At 39.0% G+C, this 27319-nt stretch overlaps 1 protein-coding gene across 1 annotated transcript in view; it reads right to left on the reverse strand.

Moving 5' to 3' along the window:
* Positions 1–4943: 4943 nt before the first annotated feature.
* FBXW7 (F-box and WD repeat domain containing 7) overlaps positions 4944–27319 on the reverse strand; it is a 101865-nt gene continuing 79489 nt past the window's right edge. Inside the window, exons 5-12 of the mRNA XM_008635711.2 lie at positions 24938–25072; positions 20553–20676; positions 18579–18715; positions 16835–16948; positions 13576–13757; positions 12289–12514; positions 8034–8244; positions 4944–6997 (exon numbers count right to left, since the gene is read on the reverse strand). Of these exons, the coding sequence (XP_008633933.1) occupies positions 6729–6997; positions 8034–8244; positions 12289–12514; positions 13576–13757; positions 16835–16948; positions 18579–18715; positions 20553–20676; positions 24938–25072 (1398 nt within the window). The 3' untranslated portion in view covers positions 4944–6728. The remainder of the gene's footprint in view (positions 6998–8033; positions 8245–12288; positions 12515–13575; positions 13758–16834; positions 16949–18578; positions 18716–20552; positions 20677–24937; positions 25073–27319) is intronic.

Genomic DNA, 27319 nt, shown 5'->3' on the forward strand with positions numbered 1-27319 from the left:
AGCGGTACTGCTCAGTTTACTGCACTGATATTTACAGCCATAATCTGAATCTTTCTGTCCCTTAGAAACCATCAATCCTCTCGAAGGTGTGAGCATCTTCTCACTCTGTCAGATTTGAATATTTAATCTAGAGAATGAACTTGAGTTTAAATGCGACTCCTTTGGCAATGGAAACTGCCTTTGAAGTTTTTGGATCTTCTACATTCCACATTTCCTGTTTTAAATTAAAAGAACAAAGCACTCTCAAATAATGCACTGTAAGCACCCTGCATCTCAGACATGAGGAACCAGACAGAAGGAGGAAGTCTGGGGGCATTTCATTCATCTTCCCATCAAACAATCTGCCCCAGGTAAGAGCAGTTCAGGTGAGTCAGAGCTAGCAGGGTTGGTTGTATCCTCAATTACAGGGCAGCCCAACTAACGGCTTCATTAAAAATCTTACTCTTGTGCTGTGTTGTAGACAATGATGAAATACGCCACAGTAGCCATGGTAGGATGTAAAATTATGATCTCTTGGAAAGCCTCCCCTCCCCACCCCACCCTGCCCCCCAAAAGCCCCAAATTGTTGTCATCTGCCCTTCTCTGAATTCCATAGGTCACTTCTGATCCAGCTTACATAGACCTTCCAAGGTTTTTCACTGTCCTTACACCATGACTTCTCCCAGCTTCCAGGAGACAACACTTAGGATCCTGCTTAAACTGTGGAACTTCTTAGGATGTGCCTATTTTTCAGGAGTTGAGATCAACTTGAAATTTACCTAATTGCACCAGGTCTAGAACATTTTTTTCAGTCTAGACTCAGGCTGGGGATGATTCATGAGGTTCATGATGGATCTCTCACTCTGGGATGAAGGATGTCTTCTCATCTTCATGTACTACACCCTGGAGCATTCAGTCTTAGACTCGAGGTTGTGCTGTCCCTGTGCATTAAGTGGCAAAATGTACAGGGTAGATTCCAGCAGCATAGAGGACAGAAAGCTTATCTTTCACCAACACCATTGCTACCACGTTAAGGCTGGACAAGATCAGCTTGTCTGTAGGGATCAGGGAGTTGAAGCTGTATCTAAGCAAGGCAGAGGTGAGGACAAAGGAGAGCTGAAGGATGCCTTTGGCCAAGTCTCAGTTGTCTCGTACAGTCTGTAATTTAGAACCACTGCTGAATTGGCAACCACTGTGATTAATGATTTCTGCCATCTCTACTTCTTGGGGAGATTCTGTCCTAGCTTAGTTAAAGATTTTATAAGACTCTCCTGTCCCAGCTGGGCTAGAGCAGCGCACTGCACATGGGCATAAAGCCATTGGTTCTTAGGCAACTGCAGTCTCACAGAGTGCTGCAGCATTTCCCCTGGCAGCTCGTGCTCCTGGTAGCACAATGCACCACTTCTTTGCCCTGAAGTACCACTGCAGCTGCTGGGCCAGTGGGCAACTTGAACAGGAAGCAAGAGCTTGGACTGCTGACTTTTTTGGTGATCTGGTTTGTAAGACTCTCTCTCTCAGAAGGAATCTGGAACAGCTTTTATGTTAAGACATCTGTTGTATTTATAAACCTGCACTGATGCTTGAAGAGGTGTTTGAAAAATTGTATATGCCATTTTTAGATGAAGTTTGAGAATCCTGGTGGACATCATATAGATCAGACAGTTCATGTATAATCATAAACATCGTGTATCATCATAAAATGCTAAACATCATTCCACGGGTATGTGTATCTTTGCACAGTGACAGGAATCAAGGTTATAGACAGAATGGCAGGAAATGGAAAGAAAATAGTATTCCCACTGTTTTTAAAGATTCAGTGGTCAGTACAGCTTGGATATTACCCTTTAAGTAATAAAGAGTTTGTCAGAATGACAGAAGTAATTACTGGCAAGTTTTTCTTTATTATTACTACTGTTATTATTATTTGGCTCTTCTGTTCAATTGCACAACTTCATTGTTTCTTTTTCTGAATGATCAGGTGTTCACTTACTGGTAGAAAATTTTGACCAGACTGATTGTAAGAGATTAGCATTTCTTTTTAACCGGATTCCACAAGCTGATCAGAAGGACCTCTCCATAGGAATGCTGGAAGAATTGAAGGCAGCTGAGCTTTTTGCTTTGGCAAAATCTTATAAGTGGTATCAGGTGGATTCTGTTGGGATGGGAGCTGGTTGCTGATTACAAGTGAGGAGCCAGGGGTGCTGTGGGAGAGGATCTGTTGATGGTTATGTCCACATCACTAATTAGTGCTGTGCAGTAGGAGCAGAAATATAATGCTAATTACAAAATTCTGGTCCTGAAAACCTCATGTCCACATGAATGTATTTTTGAGGTGTTGGACTAGTTCTGGTTTGGTTCCACATGCTCCTCCAGTGGCTTGAGTGTCTGGAGTGTGCTCCTGGAGAGCTGCTCCAGATTTAGTTACACCCTGAAGGAATCCTGCTGGGGGTCTCCAAGGCAGCACTGTGTTCTATTGGGAAAGCTGCTGATCTGAACTACAAACTGGTGTAGACATAGCTGTTAAATGTCTGGTCCTATCTCCTGAGTAAGCAAATTGAGACCACAGGAACAGGCTCTTGGAAGAAGTGGCAATACTAGTTCTGAGTTACTGTTGGCTAAAATCAAGGTCCACTGAGAATTATGTTACAAAAAAAATCTTAATATTGTTGACTTGGTTTCATATACAGGAGAAAATAAGGAAGCTCTTTCTAGGGCTAAAACTAAAATGGGAATCAGCATGAAAAGAAGAGAGTAGAAGTGCCAGGAACACCACTGCAGTTACGTCTCTAGGATAGCTGCAGTATTTTGACATAGCCTACGATGACTAAGCCACTGGATTTAAAAAGAGCCTGTGTACTGAGAGCATAAAGATGTTATCGTCTTATACAAGTATTCTTAAATGTTTTTATTTAAAAAAAACCCCAAACACTCCACCCACCTTAAAATCAAAATCTAGTTACACAGAATGAAGATGTCTCCTAAGCAGTCTCACTTGGAGCATGTGCTGCCAAATAAGAAGAATTCATATGAAGTGAGCTATATTACGGTAAGTCAGCAAAAGGGGGGTGATAAGGGGGGTGTAAAGAGAAACTGCTCAGTTTCCTACATGTAACATGTTTACTAAAGGCCCATCTTTGAAATCCTGTCACTTTAATCACAAAATTTCTGCTTATTGAGCTGTGTTGTTCAGATGCCTCATAAGCAACTCCTACAAACCTGAACAGATTTCACAAAATTCGAAGTCTTTAAAGTCCTAACACAATTAACTTTGTAAAGTTTTTTTACTGAATGGGAAAGCTTTCTTAAAAGTATTTTTAAGTACTGTGTTGGTTTTTGTATTTAATGTGACAGTCAATCATATCTTGACTTTGCAGCCAATAGTTTATTTGAACCTAAATCTGTGATGAAGAAATCTGAAAATATGGTTTGCTTAACAAGTTCAAGTTAGTCTGCATTAATTTGAACGTTTAGATACTGCTGGAACTGCACCATCAACAGGAGAGCCTCTCAATTCTGGTTAAGCACATTTTCCTCCTGGTCTATTGGCTGCCTAAAATGTACTTGAACTGACTGTACACCTTGAACCGATTTGGATTTGTTAGTTTCCTTCTTCTGTTGTTTCCTTCTTCCAACCAGATTTGTACTCCTGCCCTCCAGCACAACATTACTCAGATACCTCTCATCCTCCCGCACCATCAGGCCAGCGCCTTCGCTCTTTGAAAACACGTAGTTGCAATTTCTACAAGTCATGGAAGAAAATTACATAATCTTAAAAGCTATTGCTCTGCTCACTGCATTAAATATTCATATTTCTACCCTTCTATTTCCATCTCCTCTCACAAGTACTTCAGCCCACACGGGTGCACCTTCTGCAATTGGGGAGCTCAGTCCTGGCCTGCACTCTCAGCAGAACCCAGCAAAGTCCTGGCAATCTTTCACTGCCATTTTAGGAAAGGATTGACTTTTTAATTGTTTTTACATAAATAAGACACAATCATACCTTTTATATTGTCAGTGCTTGCTGCAAGCTTTTTTTCTTAAGCACCAACCCAAGGAACAGATTTTTACAATTTGGAGCTGCTCAGTCACTTCGGATGGCTTTTTAATCTCGAGAGGCCAGATGGTAGCATGATCCTTCACCATTGCATGTTTTGCATAATGCAGGAATTGGAATTAAATTTTGTTTGCACATAGTCATAGATGTGTAAGTATATAAATGTTTTTCTTCCATCTATGCATTTTCTCTTCTAGTGTTTTGGTTTGGTTTTTTTTTTTTTTTTTAAAGACAGCTTTCTACAGGGGAAAACTGTCACAAACAAGCAAATGCTATGCCCTGACAGAAAAGCTTAGGCAGAAGAAAACAATGATTTTGGTCAAGGAGATTTGAGACAGAACCTGACACTCAAGTGCTAAGTTTCTGAGAGAGATGATGACTTACCTTGGTTTCAGGGCACTGATAAAACTGCTGTTGGACTGATGTGGAATGATGGGGGTTTTTAAACCATTTCTTCTGAAGCTTTATTTCAAGCTCTCCTACAATCCTAACTTTGATTTTAGTTGTATTTATGGATTTATTCTTTGCTGTCAACTGCAATCAACTGATTGAAATCCATAAATAATAAACATCAGGTTTCAATTTAAGATGCAGAAACGAGATGCTATTGGAAGAAGTTTTACGCACTTTAGCAGCTTTTTATAGCTGACTTCCCCCAGAGCAAGGTCCTGACACATTCCTCGTGAGAGGGAGCGAATGTCTTTCCTGCATGTTTGTCCAGACCCATGTGACAAATCCTACCTGGCAACTGAAAGAGAGGACACTCACACACCTGTTTACATAAAATGTCCCAAGCCATATTTTAGCATCTTACCAGTGAGATGAGCAACTCAACCTGCTTTACCCCTCATATGATACCTAATATTAAATTAACAGCTAGAAAATAAAAAATTAAAAAAGAAAGACATACTAACATGAAAAAACACATTTTATTGCACTTAAGTTATAAGAAAATAAAATTTCTAAGTGAATCAAACCATAGACACAATCCCTTTAAAGGTTGTTTTCCTCCATCATGTCAGGTTGTTACATAACTAAAATTAACCAACTGGAATCTGATTGTTTTAAATCAGACTATAAATAAAACAAAAACAAAAACAAAAAAAGGAGGAAAAAAGATCGCCTAGGATACAGTGTTAAACCACTTTCACAGTTCAGCTTGAGTTGTGGCTCTTGGAGAATGAGGCAAACCATTTGACTCTTTCGTTTCTCATTTTGTTTGCATGTGACATCTTTACAAAAACGTAAGTTTTTGCTCTGTCAGTTCCTCCCAGCAATAACTGTAACAGTTGTTTTTTTCTCAAATACTGTAAAACACTAAGACTGACCAGCAACTTTATTTTAATTTTTGTATTTTATAATATTTTTAAAAAATTTTGTCAGTTTTTTTTTTTAATGTATGTTCATTCCATTCACCACAGCCCTCACAAAGAAAAATTTCCCCACAGAACAGGCTGCAATAGCTTTGTTCCAAGGAATGTGTTTTAATTTTTGCCCAGAAAAAAGAAAATAAGCTTTGCACACACACTCAATTCTTTATTTGCAGGCAAACTTCACTCTTAATTGTCTGAAACTCTTCCACTCTCAGCCTCTTAGAGGCACAGTTGGCTCAAGTTTCAGTGGCAAAAAGTCTTTTTCTGTAACCAAACTAGAGCAAATTTGGAATTCAGTCTGGGACTAAAACGTCACAGCAGAAAAAAAAATAAAAAAAAATAATTTGCTTTTCTTTCTTTCATTTAGCAGCATAAATAAGTTTGGCCACTGGGAATACAGTACAGGGGTGGGACAACAATCCCGTAATTGAAGACCTACTTCTAGCACCAGCATTGCGAATTAAATCCATCAGAGGACTCTCAAAACCCAGGACAACTTGCCACCTCAGAGCAACTTATGCATTGAAGAGTGTAGATGGAAGCAACAGTAAATAGATTAAACAGAGGCTAATACTGTGATTGACATTGGCAATGATTGGCAAAAAAAAAAAAAAGAGGAATAAAGAAAAAAAAGAAAAAGCTCTGATAAAACTGTACAAAACAATTCACAGTAATATTTTAGCTTTTCCACACCAGGAATGGACTCTTTGTTTTTGTTTTTGTTTGTTTTTCTCATTGCAGATGCTCTCTAGTTTTTGAAAGTCAACCAGTGACTGCTCGTGGAGGTTGGAAGGGACCTTGGAGGGAGTCCGGTCCAACCGCCTGCTTGGAGCGGGGCTAAGGGACAGCGCGTTGCTCGGAGGGGCTGCCGGGACCCAGGGTGACCCAGGGGTGCACAAGCAGGCTCGCCTGTGCAGCTTATTTCAAGATCTTTGTGGTAAAATAACTTGTTAACAAGAACTGTAACATTTTTTTTTTTCACTCCAAATTGCTCAAGGAGCTTTTAGAGGAAAGTAAAGAAATTAATTGCACCTGGTTTCATTTCAAAAGTTGGATTTTTGCAAAGCTGCCCCGGTCAAAAGTGTAGCCTTTTTATGTGACGAGACAGCAAAAGCCTCTCTTGTCAGTTATAGTTTGTCATCTTTGTCTTCTCCTTCGTAGTCTGTAGGTCTTTAGGATCTGTTGCCCCAAGGCAACATCCTGCACCACCAAGGACAAGGGATTTTTTTCCTTTTTCTTTTTTTTCTTTTTTCTTTTTTTTTCAGGGGGGAGGGAAAGGAGAACATCGTCTACACGTTTGGACAAATTCATCTTTCTGCCCTTCACTTCATATCGACGTCAAAGTCCAACACCAGCAGCTTTGTTTCCTCAGTCCCGTTGCGGCTCCCAACTGCACACACCAGCTTTGTGTTAGAAGCTCTGATTCGCCACACGACGCCTCCACTTCCCCCACTCTCCAATGTGACTAGATTTCGGATAAATTCACCCGTTTTCAAGTCCCAAAGTTTTACAGTCCCATCATCTGAGCTGGTAATTACAAAGTTCTTGTTGAACTGTAAACAGGTCACAGCACTCTGATGCTTGTTGGGACCTGTAAGAGTAAACAAAAACATTTCTATTTGTAATTAATTAGAAAGCAATGTCAGACAGTGCTGCATCTACAATAAATACCTTGCTATTTGCATACAGTTCTTTCCATCTACTAGAACTATTAGAGAACTATCTGTTTTAACTCCTGGGTTTGTACATTAAAAGGTACAGAAGCCTTGCCATGCTTTCAAAAAGTGAAGGCAGGTATAAAAAAATTCCCCACTATTTTCTTTGTCTCAGTGATCTTGTTGTGCTGTGTATCAGCAGAAAGGCAAACATACACTTGGGCATCCATGAAAATTAATTTAACCATCCACAATGAGGCGACCGCTGTAAGAATTTGTCTCCAAGTCCCTTTGAAGTGTTATTATGAGATTACTCCATCAGTAAATATTGACAGTTATATGCTGACATATAAATATATATGTTAAAGCAGCAGTCTGCTTTACAGGCAAATTTAATTTTCTGCTCCAGCCAGCACTGCTGCATATGATATATGAGAATGATATAAGACCTTTTTTGTGGGGAGAAACACAACCATGTGTTTGTGTGCATGATGCCTGAGTGGCAGCTGTCAACATGAAGGAAAAAAAAAATTTTTTTACCAAAATAAAGACAACATCTTCCACTTGCATCTCTTGATTTATTGCAACAGACAGTGTACTTTGCCTTCTGATCCAATTAATCTGTAGGCTTTGAAACATTCAAGTGACCCCTAAATAAATACATTGACTGTCTATTTTGAGATGTAATTTCCTACATATTTCTGTGGCTTATTAGGCTAATATACCCATAGCAAATTGCCATCAGTCCAGACCATCTGCCTTTCATAATAGGCAAGTGATTTGAATAGATTAGATTAAATACATTTTGTTCTTCTAGTTCAGAAAAAGATCATACAGCTGTTATCAGAAAAATATTTAAGTTGTAAGTGGTCGGCACTTGTTTCTTTGTATGTATTTATTTTTTTTAATGCAGAACCTGCAGCACAGATCACTGTAGGCTGCTTGATTTACATGAAGGTAGTTTAAGCTTACCTTGCAATGTCTGTAAACATTGTCCTGTTTTAATGTCCCAGATTTTGACTGTAGAATCAGCATTCCCAGACACAAGTATATTGTCCTTGAGTTCCATTCCACTTGTGAGTGACTGGTGGCCTGTTAGAGTGTGAATGCAGTTGCCTGTCTCCACATCCCAAACTCGGATGGAAGTGTCAAGAGATCCGCTCACCACATGGATACCATCAAACTACAAGAAAGGTACATCTATTACAAACAGTTATATTAGCATCTTACAAAGAAGGCTATTAAGCATTTAATTGACTAAATGCAAGGTTAGATACTATATATATTCAGAATCTGCAGTTCAAAGTAAGAACTCAGTAGAGATGGCCACGTTTGATACCAGAGCAGGTGATTCATGGTCAGTGCAATTCTCTGTTGTAGACACGGGCTCTTGAGAGACATGGTTTGAAAAGAGACTCTGAGCCCCTGGTCTTTGAAATGTAATACATCTCCTTTAAACACAGCAGATCCTGACTATCCTGCAGCATGCAACAATAAGATACTTTTCCTGAAAAAGATGTTAACAAGCCAACCTTGCTTTTTACAAGTCAGAGGGACTTTAAGCAGGAGAATGACAACAATGTTATTCCAGAATCATCTACACGAAAGTCACAACATAGGGAAATGGAAGGAAATGTAATTGAAAAATGTGGGGTTTAGCTATTTTGTTACCCTAATTGTGTACAGTAAGGAAGTGTAACTTTCCAGTCATTTTAGGGAAAGCATACAGGCTAAGATATGAGATTCTTTTGACCATGTAGAGAACAGAAAGGTGGAAAATAACTTGAGCTATAGTGACAATGACATAAGAGTCCAGAATTCTCAAAAAAGGAAAAAAGCAGTGGAATAAAACCAGTGGGCTTCAAGAAGGAATACTTAAAAAACCCAAGACTTCCTTCCCATGAGGATTTTATGTATCTGTTCTCTGAGGGGAAGAAGAGTTCAGGACAGTTGGCACTTTCTTAAAGACACAAACTATCCTGTGTGAAAGAAAGATGGGAAGTATTGTAAATTACTGAGACCCACTTGGCTAAACCACAAGGAATTGTACAAAAAGTAGAAACTAGATCAATAGATGTGTATAAAAGAGCACACTGGGACAAAACCAGAAAGGCAGGGCAAAACACAAGATAAAACTAGCAAGAGCCATTTCACTATTGTGTAAAAAAGTCCCAACCAAAAACAAAACAAAAGAACCACACCAAGAGGAAGGCCAAAAAAACCTCATTTATCCTCGGTGGGAAGGAAACACTGACTGAGGCCAGCTATTTAACTTTTTTGTTTCAGTCCTCAGCCATCCAAGTGTAGGCTCACAGCACTAACGCCAACGACAAATGAGTACAAGCTTTTGCTAGAATGGGGGAACAAAATCACATAAGGCAAGTTGTTTTAAGACAATCTCAGAGACATCTGCTACTATCTTTGAGAACCCATGGAAGACAGACAAGTTTCAGATGGCAAATACAGTTCCTTCCTTTATTGAAGGTGATCAAGGCATCAAAGGAGATGATAGGATAGGGGAATTATGGATCAACCAGTCTAACTTCAGTTTCCACAAGGACCTTTTAAGCCCTGAGTAATGTGGTAAGTAGCAGCAAGCACAGATTTGTGGGAAAATTATCTTAACCAATATGATTTTTTTTTTCCTGTAATGGAGTAAAAAGCCATGTGAAACACCAAATGTCTTGGTTGTATTTTTACAAAGAGGGAGACAAACTTGTGGCGGGGACACTATTAATATTCAGAACTTTGTTCACAGTACTATTAGAGATACCAGAAAGTTTCAAAGAGGTCTGGCATTCACTATTTTCATTAGGTTTTGAGTGACATTTGAAACAGTAGAACTGACCAAAGGCAAAGAGTGTAGAAGTGAAAAGTGTGGAGATCTGAACTTGGCAGGGAATGAATGAAGGTACAGCTGCAGCCTGGGAGAAGGAAGGCTGGGCAGGAATCTTGGTTATATTTAAGGCAATCTGACACTCCTTGTCCATGTGGACTAACTGGTACCTGATAAGGCAAGGAACAAACCCAGTTAAGGGAACTCCACTATCTGGAGCCGCTGCTTTTTATAAGACCCGCAGAAAATTAGTATCTGAGATCTCTGCAGTCAGACATGGTTGAGCATGGCACCTAGATTCAAAAGAATGGAGAGTGACTGGCACACAGACTGCTTATCTGCTGCATGCACTGCATTCCTGGTGAAAATACACTAAAAAAGACCCTCTGGTATCTGAATGGAAGGCATAAAAAATAACTTTTCACTTCTAGCAAGCATTGATAAGACTTTGACTGGACCTGGTTTGGGTCCCCTGCTTTCAAAAGAGGATGGGAAATAATCTGTCTTCAGATAAACAGACAAGGAATGCCAAGTAGCCCAAAAGACTTGGGAACACTAGAGAATATTTTTCTATCCTAAAAAGAACTAAACCTGACTGATGTGACAAATTTTGAATTCCTTTCCCCCTTTCCCACAAACTAATCGTATTCCATGTTCATACAGTATTCAGAAAGAGAGCTTTAAGGCTGGGCATCAAGACAAATTGACGGTGCTGCAGTGAAACAGACAATGATTTGGATCAGTGAGTTATCCATGAACCTTGAGAATCTGTGGATTACTTCAAAGGCAGGTAAGAGAGTAAGAAAACGCAACAAGTTCAGTGGTCTTCAACTGCTGCACATAAGGATCTCTGGAAAATATTAGGTCTACACATGGGGAAACATTATGATATAACAGAACCTGCCATGGAGCAGGGATAGGGAGGACTGGCTTATTTCATCTCATTCTTCTATTTGTGGAAGTTCTGCTGTTTGGGGCTACTTCAGGCTGAAGGGCAGGAGACACCATGCAATTTTAAAGAATCTTTCTGTTCCAAACCTGTAAACACCTGTAGCCTCTAGCTTGCCCTCCCTGATCCCCTTCCCATTTGTTTCAGAACATATCAATGTGTAACATAACCCAATTCTTTGATCCATTATTACTACAGTATCAGAGCAAGACATAAATATTCGTACGCCAAAACAAGAGCCACTAGTGAAGATAAGGTAGAATAACTTAAACTGCCCCATGTGAAATACAATCCTCAGAATATTTTTGAGAGAGCAGTAGGTAGTACACCATTTTTAACTTACTTGCTGCTTGTCTAGAGAACACTCCGCAGCATATGAATGTAAGAGAAGGGCTGGAGTTTTTGATAAATTTTGCTACTTATTTTTCGGAAAGGAAACCAATTAGAAACTTTGTTCATATTTAATATATTATGGTGAGATATGAAATACTTTACGAAAAATGTCTCTAGCACTGAGCCACAAACCAGAGCAGTTACATGCTGAATGCCATTTCCCAATTTTGAACTGTCTTTGTTGATTTCTTTTTCAAGTCCTGCCAGATTGTGGTGTGAACAGGCACAAGCATGAAATTAATTTCTTTCGCTTTTCAATGCCTGGAAGTGATGCTTTGACTCTATGAATGAACAAGATGATGTTTTGGGTTAGTAAAGGTAAGAAGACCCAAGACATGAGGTCTGTGTGTATCTTCACCAGCTTTGTGGGTGACTGGTGGGCAATAGAGAGATGCCACACAGTAGCACCATAATAACCTGCACCTACATTAACATGTTGCTGTTGAAAAAGCCTCACAGTTGTATATCTGGCCTGTACTCAGAGAAGAGGAAGTAAAAACCTAGAGATTTACATAGGATCATTAAAATTTTAGATTCAGCCTTACTGTGAATTATAGTTTGGAATTGGAAGATGAGACTAGAAAATGAGGATAAACAGATCTCCATAAATCAGAACATTAATCCAATAGGGTTTTTGGCACATTGTCAATTGCTATATTCTCTGATTTATTTAAAACAGTAAGTTTGGAATTTCTTGGGGAAGGCAAAAACATAGCTCCAAAATACATGCAAGATTAAAAAAAAAGAAAATTCTGAACCAAACAACCCATTAATCCACAAAACAATGTAACTTGATAGTGTAGAGATTTGGGCTTTATTGTACTGGGTCCTTTATAAAAAATGCTACTCAAAAAAAAATTTCAGTTTCTAACTTAAGACAACATATACCTAGTGTAACAAAATGAAAAAGGGGTTTATCACAGATGCCTCTGTATTCCTGTGGTCTGTATAATTCTGTACTAGGTACCCACAACTTAATAAACAAGGTGAAATAAACTGACTTTAAATGTTACTTAAGGAAACTAAAGCAGCAGATAAAAATCACATACCTGTAACGAGTAGACTCTGTTAGTATGCCCTTGCAGTGTGTGCAGACAGGTCTCTGTCTCTGGATCCCACACTTTGACCATAAAATCATATGCACCACTTACAACCCTTCTGCCATCATATTGAACGCACCGAACTGCAGCGACGTGGCCCATCAGAACGTGTAAACACTGGCCCGTCTCTATGTCCCACACTCTCAGCGTAGCGTCTCGAGACCCACTGACCACTCTGCAGAACGAGAAAAGCCCTCTTGTACTTAGCAATGGACGTAAAAATACTACAACAATTTGGCTAAACTTGGCTACGAATGGGTTCTGAGTTTTAATTTGGGACGTTAGATGGCATTGGTGTGCCAGCCGCCAAAGTGCTGGCTTGGTGTGATGTTTGATTAGGGTCTCAAATGACTGGGGTGCTCTTCTTCCTTGCTCTACTCACCTCCTCAGGATCTATTTGATACAATTAGCAATCAGTATTTTAAAAGCCACTTCATTCCTGACCAGCAAAACAATGCCATAAGAAATTCTGTGGACTGTTGTATCTACCTATGAAAGCTTAGGAACATGGTGAGCTCCAGCCAGTGCTATGGGCTTTCTGTTTTAATAACTGAGCTAACTAATTGTAACAAATAAACAAAGATCTTTAGAAATTTCACTTTTCGTAAAGTAACAGTTGTTCTGCTTGATTTTTTTTTTTTTTCCAGTTTATACTTCTATAAGCTTTTTTGGGCAATAACAGAAATGAAATGGAGTGAACAATAATGGAATTTATATAGAAAAACCTCATCATTCTTCAAAAAAGAAGAAATGCAACCAACAGTCTCTGTCAACAGCTCCATACCACAGCCAAGTAACAGAGCTCTGCCAATGTTTGTTGAATCAAGACATGATTTACTGTTGCAAAAATTATGTTATAATCAGTTAAAATTTAAATAAAATACCGCAGTGACAATACTTAAAAGGTTATTTAGTAAAATGAGTAAAAGTTTGTAGCACTGACAAAAGAAGAAATTATTCAGTGTGGGAGACTGGATCACGATGTAACAAAGAATTAGCTTTGCAATAACGCAGACTGTGACTTTTTGAAGTACATGACTCAAGTTTCAGTTCTTCATTTAGTATTCTTATGCTTCTGCTTCTATTAATCATCTCCTCCCTTATGTTGGTTTGTTTTGCCTGGTTTGTGTTTCACTCAGTGCTGGATGGGGTCCCCAGGTTTCAGGAGCACTTTCTGTGAGCACAAGAGTGTAAAAGAAGGCCAGGCTGTGGCTGTAGCTCTGTGCAAAGCCTCACCTTTTCTCATGGAGATGCATGCAGCGCACGGTGGAGGTGTGTCCATACAAGGTGTGGATGCATTCCCCGGTCTCAGCATTCCAGACTTTCAACGTTCTGTCTGTAGAGCCACTGATGATGATATTGTCCCTCATCTGTGATGACCACACTCCGCCTGTATGTCCAACCAGTGTTCTCAAACACTGAAAAGGAACATTTTCCTTAGTTACCCTTTTGACAGAGGGGAATGGAAACTTTAAGATAAAGCAGTCTTGGAGGTAACAGCCGGCTCTCATAGCAAGAGCCAGAAGACCCCTGGAGACTTCTTCCTGATTGAACAAAAAAACCCCCCTTTTTAAAAGATACTCATCAAATTTCTCTCAATTGTTGGTACTTCAACTATAAAGAATTTTTCTTGTAATCTTCCCCTTTACAAACTAAGCTGGCTTTCCAAATTTCTCAATACAAGGACATGTTTTGCAGCCTTGAGTCATTTCCCTGGCACTTCCCTGAGTCACTGCAGGATTTCCAATAGCTTTTTGAAGTGTACTAGAAGTGGAAAGAGCACACACTTGGTAGTTTTATCACCAATCTATAAACCATATATTTTTGTTGTATTTTTCTGTTTGTTTATCCAAGAAACACTGCACTCTGTAAGCCACAGCTACAGCATCACTCCTGAAAAATCATGTTTCAGACCTTCTTCAGACTTTACTGTTGCCCAGGAGAGAATCCCACACTACGTAAGCACAGCCTCCCTTCTTTGATCCCAAACGTACAACATAATTTCTCACCATGTACAGACAGTGTTTGCTCACACCTTCTTCTATAAAACCCCTGTCGGCCCAGAACAATGGCTTGTCTCTGTCTCCCAGCCTGTTTTCCTTACAAGTAATGACTATATATGCTTTCCCACCAGGCAGCAATAAATGCTAATTAGCACAGACAAGGAAAGATCCTTGCAAGACTCCTCTAGAAACATACTCCATGAAGATTCTGCATTTACTTTAACAACATGATCTCTATAATTACCCATTTTCTAACCCATTTAAATATGTGCCATGTTGATTTTTGCATTGTTCTATTTTCTTCAGTCCTGTCGTGGGGATACAGTCTTTCAGTGCACACAGCCATCTACTTCTGCACTATTATTTTTATCAGTCAAACCTGTAACTGCACGAGAAAAGAGGTCAAGGCAGTTTGAGGATCTCTTTTGCTGTAATCTAATGCTAAGTGGCATTAATTGCTGTGGCCTTCCTTTAACTGTTAGTTGACTCCTCTTGACGCAGTCCAGTATTTTTTATCTGAGATAATGTATCCTAAATACCCAGTCTTTCATTGATGCATTTTAGCTTTCTAACTGTCCTGTCCTGGCTCTTCTCCTTGTGATCATACCTTTTGAAAATGCACTAATTTTAAGCCAAAGGTTACTTTAGAAAAAAACCTAAAAAACAAAAACCATCAAATACAGATTATCTTGATCAACTCTAGTAAGAAAAACCGTAACTTTGGTAGTTGTTAACATGTGAGTTTCTGCTGAAATGTTTTATTATCACTGCATGCTGTATTTTTATCACATGAATTTTATTCCAAAGTATTTTTTCTGCATCAGTGACAGTATAGTAATTCCTGTTGTTAATATCCTGCTCTTCCTAGCATCCTTGAAAATGGCTTGCTTTTTTGTTGTACATAGATTTTCTGTTCTTTAACAATTTTTAAACCAATCTTCTGCAATTACTGGCTCCTAGCTTAATTCACTGCTATCAAATCCATCTTTTTCAGTTCAAGGCCAATGTTCACTTCTACAGTTCTCTTTTTTCTTATTTCATTCAATGTGCTCATATTTTAAGAAATCATCGTGTTAAAGCAGTAAGAACACAGAATCCTTATTTTGGGCTTTACATCTGTCAAGGGAATTACTTAATCATGTTCATTTGCACAAACCAACCTTTAAGGTTTCTTTATTTTATTAATTCTTCAGCATCAATAAGCATGAGGGCTGATACAGCATGCTCCCATCTTTCAGACACAATTTCTGGTTCTCTTAAAGGTTTGGGGTAAATGGTCACACTAGGTTTTGTAATTACTTCCAAAAAATTACTGAGCAGTAATTGTTAAGTCATGCCACTGTGCTCAATTTTATATATTTAAGGGAACGTTTGCTTTTGGGAGTGTGGTATGTACAAAGGAAGTATTTTTCATTTGTGTTTAGGTTGCCCTTTTCAATTAAAATAGATGTAAATTTCATTATGGGATCCTTCATTAGACAGTTTGTTGTAGAGAAGCCAACAGCAGCAGGGTGAGGGTGCCTATGGCTCTTAATTTTATTCTTACCCACAGTAGGATTAACAATCCCTTCAAGGATCTTCTGGGCATGCAGTGACAAATGCTGAATACATCCAGCTTCAACATTATGAAGCAGATACGTTTTACATCTTAAACATGCTATCCTCAGCAGCTGTCCTGTTGTTTTCTATACCATTAAAACCAAGCTAAGTGCACACAATACCAGTTTAAAAGGAAAAAGTACTGTTTCCTCAAGGCCTTTTCGACATCCTTGGTCAGCCAGTCATCTCAAAAAAAAACCTGTGGGCTGAGTAGCTGTGATGTTCTAACATGACTGAAATGTTCAGTACTGTCTTTTTGATTGCACATATTGTTTTGCTTCTCTAAGCCAGAATTAAATTATTGAAGCTTATTAAATTCCTGCCTGAGCTGGATCTAATTTAATAGGAAATATTTAAACCTAAAGCAACTTAATTTTTTTTTTTTTTGTGGCTCAGCAATATAGTAGCTTGGAAAGAAAAACAAACTCTGTACTTGAAATCTGAGCCAGTAAAATGAACACTCCATTTCAAAAACTTGAAAACAATAGAAAGAATGCTAGAAGACAAGTGAGAAAGGGAGATCCAGAGGGGTAAAAGCAGCCTAAGTTAAGCTTTAAGGAAGATAAAGTAATGTTTCTGTCCAAAATCTTTAAAATCCATGTCACAAATGACTCCACAAGAATAGCAGAATTGCCAAGAGAACAAGGATATATGCCAGTGGTAACATGAGCAGCATTGCAATTTCACATCAAGGTGACTTTTTTGAACTGGAGGAATTTCTGTGTGGGAAAAGGCAACCCACATGTTTATCTGGTACATCTTCCAAGTCCTGCCCCAGAGGCCCTAAAGGGCACCCTGCAACACGGTCTGATGGCACAGCAGCATTTTTGCTGTGCCAGTGCTCTCTGCCTGTGGCTCATTTCCCAAGGAATCAAGCGGAGCAGCCACCTCACCTTGCCCGTCACCGCTGACCACACTTTGAGCGTGTTGTCGTCGGAGCCGCTCACGATGCGGTTCCCGCAGAACTGCAGGCACGTGATCACGTGGTCATCGTGGCCCTTGAGCACCTGGCAACCAAGAACACAAAGCAACAGTCACAATTTAATGCAGGAGATTAGAGAGAAGCAGGAGAAACAAAGTGCTCTTCTGATTCATAAATTACAAAGTGCTAGAGTTGCTTCAGTAATAATAAGGCCCCTTAATCCCGTGTGTCAAGTCCAATTTACCACCAGCTGGGACCAAAGAAGGTGTTTTCCTCCTTCCATGGAGTGATGCTGCATTGCTTAGCAGGCACACTACAGTTACTGCAAGCCTCCTAACAGCACCAGGAAAAATCACTAACAAAAGTGGGCTGAATTAGTAACTGGACATTGCTCAATTCCTCTGCAGTTACTCCATCTCTTTATTTTTCAGTTGAGTTACTGCTACCTTTTGGTTCAATCTTGAATAAAAAGGATGGGCTGATTGTTTGCTGAGTATTTGTATTTCAGTGGTCAACGCTGACTAAATCTATTTTTTTTCCCTTACCAGCCAAGCATTGTATTGTGTTAAATGCCAGGCAGCACCAAAGTCAAAAACTAGAAAACCATTAACTCAATTAAATACAAACAAAAGCACCAATTTCATGTGCTGGGAATGTGGACTGGAATGTTGCTTTATAGAGGTGGGATTGTCAATGCTTGATTTTGGAAAAACTGTAATTCTGTATACAGCAAAAAAAAAATCCTTAGCAGAATACATAGGATGAAGAATTTTTTATTTAGGATATCCAAACACTTTCCAAGATGTTCATTGAAATGAAATGGCATTTGGATAATGCCAGAGGCTGTAATTTTAATAATAATTCCAAGGTAACTTGATGTGGCATATCAAGGCAAGAAATACAGAACCGTTGCCAGAGATGTACATAAGTCATGGCCAAATAAACAGCAGGATACAGCCATAGGTTTTCCATGGGTATTCTTTTGTTCTTATTTTATTTTGTTGTTTTTAATTAAGAAAGCAGGTAAATCGCCTTAAAACCTTAAAAAGCCATGAGTATGGGTTTTCTTCACATTTCTGGCTGCTTGTTCATTATCAGGTTTGATTAGAGAGTTGCTATTTTTATTTACAAAAGGTTTGAAATATTGCTTCATATCTTCATATTGGAAAGGATGTAGTGATAAATATAAACGTCATTAAAATAATTTTAACATTCAGAAACCCCCCCCAAATCCTAACACAGAATGAAGTTATTGTCTTGTGCTGCTCAATTTAGAAGAATACATTTAAAAATAAAGCATGAATTGATCACAGAACAGTTGTGGAGTATTTTTATGCTGCAACATGACCCAGCTCTACCAATACATACATATACACTTATAGATATACAATATATGTGTCTGTATGTTTAAATGTAAGTATTTCCAATCAAGTCTCTGCAATTATCTGTCTCAAAGAGACTGGCATATTTATAAGAATTCATTAAATTGTACAGAAATTATTAGAAGAGCAGTGAAAGAATTCTGCAGTATGGATCATAACACATTCCCAATATGGGGGTCAGATTATAATTTAAAGCGAAAATACAAATTATTTTTCTGGAGCAATTCACTGCTTTTTGTGCATGGAAAGACTTGTTTGTCCAAAGGAAAGAACCCAAGCCACGAGCTGATCCTGCTTTGTTCACGGCCCCGTGCACAGAGCTCAGAACCTCACCTTGGGCGATTTCAGCTCTCCTCGCCGCCAGTTGGTATCAATCCTGTGCTGTCTGATGTAGGCGCTTTTCCACGGACTGTGTATAAAGCCTGGTTTTATTACTTTCCTCCTTTTGATATGTAATGGTTCATCAATCCCTAAAATGGAATTTTAAAAATGGGGGGGAGGGGAAGAGATGAGGCCACCCCACAAAAAACACTTTCCCTCCCAAACCTTTACTGTGACCCCTGACATTAAAATACGGCAGAAATGTAACAACCGCCTGCATGCCAACATTTGTGTGTCAGTGACACCACCCTGCTCCTCCGAGATTTATACTCTGTCTGTCCTTGTCAGTTCAGCATAATCATTACCATAATCATGACTGAGAATGCTCTAGTTCATTTTGCCTTGCTGGCAACCTCCTAGCTTGAGTTTGGATCCCCCTTTCTGAGGCAATGCAGCAGAATATTGCCTTTTACAAATGGGTATTGTCCAAAAACCTCCTTAACCACTCCTATACTTATTCAGGAACAGTTCAAGAAGTCAACCTTTCTGTCAGTGGTTCTCCACTCTGGTCACCCATCTTTAAGTTCACTGTGACTCCTGGTATTAGTGAGCTTTTAATTACTTTCTTGATCTGAAAGGCTCAGTGCTTTTGGTATTGTCCTCTCTTGGCTGGAATTTAAGTATAGCTATGCCCTTTCTGACTTGACACTTAAGCAGCAGTGCTTTGTTTTAGCCTTGCTACTACAGATACAGCTTTTTATACAATTCTCTCACCCTGCTCTCTTTTCTATGCAGCTCCTCTCTCCACTGCATTTCATTACTGGCAGGAGTCTTGTCTCTTACCAGTATGTGGATTTCACTCTTCTGACTTTAGCCCCATCTCTGCCTTCAAGTCTTCAATTAAGGGCTCCTTCATGTCACTGAGCAGCTCAATGAGGCTAAGCAGGCTGCAATACTGGTCTGCTTGCCTGTGCTCTCCTGCCTGGATGTATTTATTCTTACTTGTAAACTCACAAACGTAAGCTCATTCCCCTCTCAACCTTCTCCTTTTTTCTCACTCTGTCCTTTTAATGCATTTTCACTGAAATTTTTAAGAGGAGAATCTTTAGAGAAGATCCAGGAGGTTAGACACCTGCTTTCCATCACAAAAGAAAACAAATTAGTTTAGGTGCCCTTACAAATAGCCAGCTACAATTGACATTGTCATGTTTTTTGAAGCCTTTGCATCAACCTCTCACAAGTCTTTGTCTCCATACTCCAAGGCAGTCTGGACAGGGTCCTGTGTCCAAGACAATACTGCTCTGGGATCACATGTATGTGGTCTTACCCCCCCCAAAGAGACTCCTTGTTCCTATAATTCTCCTTAAAAATAAAAGCTTACGCTCTTCATGTGCACAAATACTTTCATGGGAGCCTTTTTTTGCCTATTCATATCAGTGCTGGACCACCATATCTTCTTGAATTGGCATGAGCAGGATAATATCCACGTGGCTAACGGACTGTGTGTCCCTCTCCAAGCAATCCTTTTAGCTCCTTCTCCCACTACCGCATGCCATCTCTGTGTTAATTATCCTACAAGTGATGTGAAATTACAGCAGCCCTTCTACCAACCACTGAAACAGTTTTTCCTCCATGTTACAAACTGCCAGACTATACTATCATTTTTACATCTCAGCTGTTATTTCTTTTGGTTGCATTTTGAATAAACAAAATCCTCAAAAAGCAAACCCAACTGTATTCTAAAACCATGCAACTGGTATACTTTATAAATAAGATACTCAAGCCTAAACTCTAGCACTCCATGGATTATTTCTATTTCCTGCTTTCAACAGAGATACATACCATGTAGCCCAAAGCATAACTAGCACTAAATCTAAAGTCACATGAATTGCCTTCATAAAACTTTAAGCTTATTATGTAAATGAACTGCACTTTTTATGACAGCAACACTTCGACCATTACATCCATCATTTTGCTCAGCCTTACCCTCCTCTTTGCATTTCTCTCTCCAGAGAAGATTATCTTCAGCCAGAATTCTCCAGTAACGGCATGTCTGGGCTGCCTGCAGAAGGTCCCTGGGTTCCAGGAATGACAGCACATACAGTGCCAGCTGTAAAAAATAAGAAGAAAGTGTATTTTCTGCACTGCTTTTGAAGAGAAAAGTGAAACAACTCCATTTACTATCACACATCAGGGGCTGAAATACAGAAAATTGGAACGATAAATTATTAAACAATCTCTGAAACTTAAGAGACTCCAGTTTATTCCTGTGGGCATGTGGAAATGTAACAATCATCTTAAGTAACTAAATCCTTACAGATCATATCACAAAACGATTCTTGCATTTGCAAGAAAATAGATGTCAGCTGAAATACTTATTACATTTTTTTAAAATGTAATCCACATTACTTTGAATCATTAGAATTATTACCAAAGTAATTATGTCTATGTTCTTTTAGCTAACAATTACACCAAAAGTTATTTTGAGAGTTGAACTAAGAAGTACAGTGCTCGCCATGTGAGCAAATAGGGATGTGCATTGTGATGGGTAACATCACTCAGAAAGCCCAAATATAGAAAAGTAAATGCTACATTCACCAGGGCTCAGAAACACTCTGCAGCCGTAGGGAAGGCAGTACAGGTATCGCTCATTTTCTGTTCAGAATGCAAACACACTCCTGGGTGGAGTTACAAGGAGCTTTATGGATTGGGATGCAGCAGGATCAAGATATGTAACTTGAGTACAGTGTGCTATCAAAACCACATAGCAAATCCTAATGAGCCTCAGAAAGTAAATACGAGATGAGCTTTCCCTGTGACAAACTAAAGTTGGGAAAATTCAGACCTTGTCTGACTGAGCTAAGCCATATAGCTTAGCCCCACAATAAAGCCCCCAAAATCTCCACCTATATCTTCAGATGTACTGAACGCTTAAATAGAGACATGTAAAACACAATCCAAAACACAAGGACAGCTATCATTAAGGGCTTCTACTTGACAGTAACAATGCAACTCCCTAGGCATGGAAAATAAGTGTAAGATGCAGGGAAGTCACAGGAAATGCACAGAGTCCCAAAAAACTCTGCAGAAAGAACAGTATTGATAAACAGTGATGCAGAGAACTACTAACGTGCTCACACACTGGGGTCTTTGTCAGTAACTAACAGGATGCAGAAGCTGTCAAGGAAATCAGATCATCCACTTTTACTTCTGCTTGCCGTGTATTTTGTTTAGGACTTTCAATTTAATTTTTAGCTGAAGTTATGAGATAGGTAGATAGATAGACATAAACAGAATCTGCCCTTCAAAGCAGCAAAGACTGAAATTTACTGAGGAAGTCATAACTGCAGGCTGTTGGCCTCAGGAGATTTTTGACCTTATTTTGTGAGAAATATTTACTTATTTATTGTTTTTTATTAATCTAGACAAGCCAGTGACTGAGCAGGAAATAAATAATCAGCATGTCACGACTGTTTGCATTTTGGTGGCACGCACACCTTCTTTTCAAGTCATCACCTGCAGCTCACAGGGAGCACACAGGACTCCACATTTGAGGGACCTGTGCCTTAAATGATGTGTTAGATCCCGTAGGCACCCCAGGCCACAAATCTGAAGAATTTTCTTCTGTCCTCACTCAGGCAGTCAGCATTTGGGATCTGTTGTAAGGCTCTCTATTACAGGAGCAACAAGTCCTTTTAGACTTTCTGTCTTAATTCCTGGCACGTGAAATTACTGAAGAAGTGTTGTTTCCTAGCACACATCACATAGACCTGCATGTGGCAAAACTCAAACATGACACAGATCCTTTCCATTTTTTGCTGAATGTTCCTCAGTTGATAGCAGTTTGTTTAAATATTACTTGTCCTATATATAGAGACACAGACATTTGCTAAGCTGGTGTTAATTAAACCTATGAGCCAAATCATTCTAAACCAGGTTAAATATGGATAACATTTATTTTAGATTACATTTATCTAAATAGTCATCAATGGTCAACACAGCCTGCAGCTGACTTTAAGATTAGTAGTGGATAAAAGATGACATCCCTTTGTCTCAGCTCATGGATCTAGTTATAAGAAAATTCCAGGTAGCAAAGATCTGACCTTTGCCTGAACTGGATTTAGGACTACTCTCTTGCAGTGTTAATAGCACCCAATAGTAAGTGGTCTCTTGCCTTTTTCTTCATTTACACACACAGAACCAACAAAATTCCTATGGCTGATTTCCGCAAAACTCTTCATCTATTGGTTTCTTGACCTCATTTTCATAAATAATTCAAATAATTATTTCTAAAGTCCCAGCAAGAAAACAGGAGTATTTATTTCATATTAATTGTTTGACTGCATGTTTTCTCGGGAGGAAAGCAAACATTTCTTTGGTTATTTGGCTATTAAATTACTATCTTTGCATATCAGAAAATGGTTTTGAAGCAAAGCCCTCCTGTCCACATCATCTTCTTGTTCTGGTTTGGTAATAAAATCAGTGCACTGCATCCAACAGCACTGGAGATAAGTACAGATGTTAACGTGGAGTGACAACCCAAGGGAGCGTGTTTTCACAGGATGCTGGCTCCTCTAGGGAAGCCTCTTCACGGAATTACTGACCCCGACAACTCGCTCGTGCCCCCACAGCTCAGTGCGTCACCCCCCGTGCAGCCAGCACTCAGCAGCTGGGGACAGCACTGCTGGGGACATCTGGGTGAGGGAAGAGCAGAGGAGATGGTGGAGTCAGCTCAGTGGCTTTTTTTAACTCGGGTAATTTTGGTGACAGTGACTCGGGGTTAGGAAGCAAAAATTATTCAAGCCAACTCCACTGGTGAAGTCAGCCTGTCATGAAGCTAAGCATTGCAATATTCTGGTTCAAGAGGCAGGAAACCCACTAGAAATAAACAAATTAAACATCAGTAGTTTACAATGGAGTCAAGAAATCTAAGTGAGGAAGTTTTACTGCTAAGTACTGTATCTTTTCTGAGAAGAAATTGTGAAAACTGAAATTATAGCATGATCTTTAGTTACAGTAAGTAACTAGATCACTGGTTGTACTTGAATGAGTACTGCCACAAAACCATGCAAAGAGAAATTGTCTTTGAATTCCTGTTATCAATTCTCTATTAAATTTCCAGACTGAATAGATGCAGAAGTGGCAAAGTATCTTCTGTCTCTTCCAAATATAAAGTCTTTGTTGCCTTCCTCTGCCTCTGATGCTTTGGGCAGCTTCTCTAGAAACAGGGCAACCATGCAGAGGTGCTGCTGAACTCTTCTCCTCCCCCAGTGTCCTTTCCACTCCCTGAGAAGGTTGCTGCAGAAAGTGCTTCCCTAAATACTAATCTCATGTCCTGTGTACTAAGTTAATACTTGCTGCATAAATTGATTCCAACCCTTATAAATGCCAGCCAGCAAGGGAAGGCTGGGACACTTCCAGACTTGTGAAGATATGACAGTGTATTAAAGGAAAGAAGGGTTTTGTACAACTAAGTATTCGAAAATAGGATATATGCCAGAAAAGATGTCAAAGAACAGAGACATGAAACAGTCTTCAGGTAATAAAACCATGTCAAAGATAGCAACCAAATACAAACACCAGAATAACTTAAGAGAACTTGCTTTGCAAAGTGTTAGGAACTGAGACTTACCTCCCTAAAATCAATCAAGATGAGAACTACTATTTATAAGCCAACTAAAATACATTTATTCAATAACTGCAGCAAACTGGCTTCATAACCCTGGATATCCACCCTCACATTCAGGTTGTGATGACATCACAAATTACTCTTGTGTGGACCGAAATCTAAATCTCAGTTTCTCTTTAACTGGATACAACATGATCTGATTTTCAGTGAAGGATTTACTGTAAGGTGTCTGCTTAATTACAGTTTGGCTTTATTCTTAATAAGGAGTGCTTTTCTGGGTTTACTTTTGGTCTATTTGGTAGAGATTTTAGGGTTCCATTTGTCTAAAATAAATTCAAAAATAACATTAACAAAACACTCACCATGCAGAGCATTAAAAATAATGCTTACACTAACAGAATAATGTGCAGAGAGGTCTTACATCCAGAGGAAATTTTTGTGTGTGTGTGCCCTAACAGAATTAGCTCTCAAAAAAAAAAAGCACAATTGGCCCAATTAAGATACAGAGATATTTTTAGAGCTATTGGGATTTTGTTTAAAGGGGCCATCTGTATTTCCAAGTATCTCAATGCTATCAAGAGATAGAGGTATGTCAATCTGAAATTACAGTAGCCATGTTATGGCAGTGCTCCAAACGGTGAACCTCTAACACGAGCTTACATCACTACAAAATTAGCACAGAAGTTTTCTAAAGATGGCAGCCAATGCACTGCAGGATCCAGTATTATCCCATAATTCTCACCTCTTTTGGGAGCAAGGAAATGAAGTCTCTTTGAAACTGGGGCTCTATCACTTGCATCATGTGTTTTACTTGGGTTGGTTCACAACTATCGATGAGCTCATCTAAAGCAAGTAACTTCTCTGGTCCGCTCCAGCTCTGCAAGGGAAGAAGAAGAAAGAAACAGTGAGCTTAGTTTAACAAACTGGTTTGGTTTATATCAGTAAGTGCCATTGCTGTGCCAATAAGGCAAATGAAGTTTCCTCACCGAACTATATACAAGCATATAAAACGGCAGGAGATAAATGCTCATGCTAATGACACAAAAACGAGGAGTTAATCAACACAAAATATTCAAAATTACTACACTAATTCATAAGCTAAGAAAGGATTTGTTATACGCACACATTCAGATTGGCAATTAAATAGATAATAATATTTAGTAATAATAATTAAATTAATTAAGCTTCTTTTGAAGTTGATGAAATCTACACACACGTTACAGACAACGGAGGGGTTGCAATAGAATGAACTCCCTTTCCCTATTGTGCATTCAAGTGAGATGATAGCTTTTAACCTTCATGTTTCATCTGGTAGACCAAAATCTTGAAATGAGAGGAAAGGAAAGTAAAAAACTTTCTCCAAAAGTACATTAGCTTACTGTCTGCTTATTACTACAGTATGTCCCTAAGTGACAATGTTGTAATTTCAGAATCCTGGCTATAAACCAATGCAGATTTTGTAAGTATCAATTTACACTTGAATAAACAGGGAATTCTGATTGGTAATTTTCTTACTCCACATTTTTACTAATGGGCACTATAAAATTTGAAGATTTTAATATGGCACTCAATTGGGAGCATAGCAGATTAGGAGCATCATTTGTAGAAAAAAAATAATAACTTAATATACTGCAGATCCAAAAATCATGTCTTAAACTCATCTGTGCTCATCAAAGAGCTTTGATTTGTTATGTGAAAACAATTTAAAAAAAAATTACAGGAAAAAACAACAGCCACTGCTAGCTGATTTAGCAACAGAATTAGAGCACAAATAAAGCCTTAGAGAGAAAATGACACATCACAGTTTTTGAGAGCAGATTCACGTTCCTATTCTCAAATGTCTTCTAGAGTAACATTTACAAGTAAATTAGCATATACAAATGATATTACAGTTGCGGCAAGAGGCTAACTGAAATAAAAAAAAAAAAGGCAAGATACATGGCAGATTAATACAGAAATCTTAATTGTAAGGTAGCTCAGGACCTTTACTAATGCTCTAAATTTCAGTTCCCTGGATTTGACTCTGACAATTCACTCCAGTCTCCACAATACTACAATGTTTGTGTACTGTGCAGTTTCTGCAGAACAATGAGGCAAGTGAAGAAGAAGGTGGAATTTCTGAAAGTGAATGCAAAGCCAAATAAACACCCAGCTTTACTCAAGGTAGAAAGATCACTGTGTTGCATCATTTCTCCCTAATTAAAACATCAAAATACACCAAATGTCAGTAGAAGTATCATTTACCCAAACAATGGCCCAGGAGACTTTCAGGTGACCCGAGTCCCTCAGGGCAGTGGAGGCAGCTCCCAGCTGAGTGAGCACCCTCCCATGGGACTGCTGTGGGAGCAGCCATGCACAGCAGCTGCCTCACCCCACTGCCACACTTTCACCCTGCAGCAAATGTGCACCAGGTACTGGACAGCCTGCCCTAATGGAGGAGGAAGTTCCTGACCTGAGCCTTTCCACACACCGTGTGGTACAATTGGTAAATGGTTTAAGCTGACAAGAAAACATTCCCCATCCACCTGTGTGCACATAGAGTGCCACACAGGAGATGAGGGTTTCCATGTCTCATACCCAATACCTTAGAATATCAAAAAGAAACAAGAATGTCTCAGCCAAAGTTGCAGCAGTGCTGTTGTAAATGGCATTTATTATAAATTTCTTTCAATAGAAACATTTGCATCACAGAGCAGTTCTTCATAAATCATGCACTGAAGAACTGTTTATCTCACCAACTTTCCAACTGCTGTTAGTTTCATTAACCCACAGCTTAGCTGGTGTTAGGTACAAACGTGTGCAGTCTTTAATCTCATCTGTCAGCCGTGTTTGAATTTAGGAGAATTAAAAAGAGGGAAAGTAATACCTGTGCTACTTCCTCATAATAAAAACTTCCAAGGTCAGTCTACTCTCAATTTATAAGCAGCTACATTTACTAGAACAACTCTACCTGATGAACACGGTTTGCTGTTGTGGCAAATGTTGCTAGCAGTTACCAAAATGTTATTGATTAATAATGTCACTGTATGCTATCTTAATCTGTAACTCTCTTACACTTAGTTGGGTTTTAAAACTTAATACAGATCTGGACAGAAAAGGGAAAAGATTCAAGAATGGGAAAGAT

This window comes from Corvus brachyrhynchos, unplaced genomic scaffold (assembly GCF_000691975.1).
Source record: "Corvus brachyrhynchos isolate BGI_N302 unplaced genomic scaffold, ASM69197v1 scaffold175, whole genome shotgun sequence".
NCBI lineage: Eukaryota > Metazoa > Chordata > Aves > Passeriformes > Corvidae > Corvus > Corvus brachyrhynchos.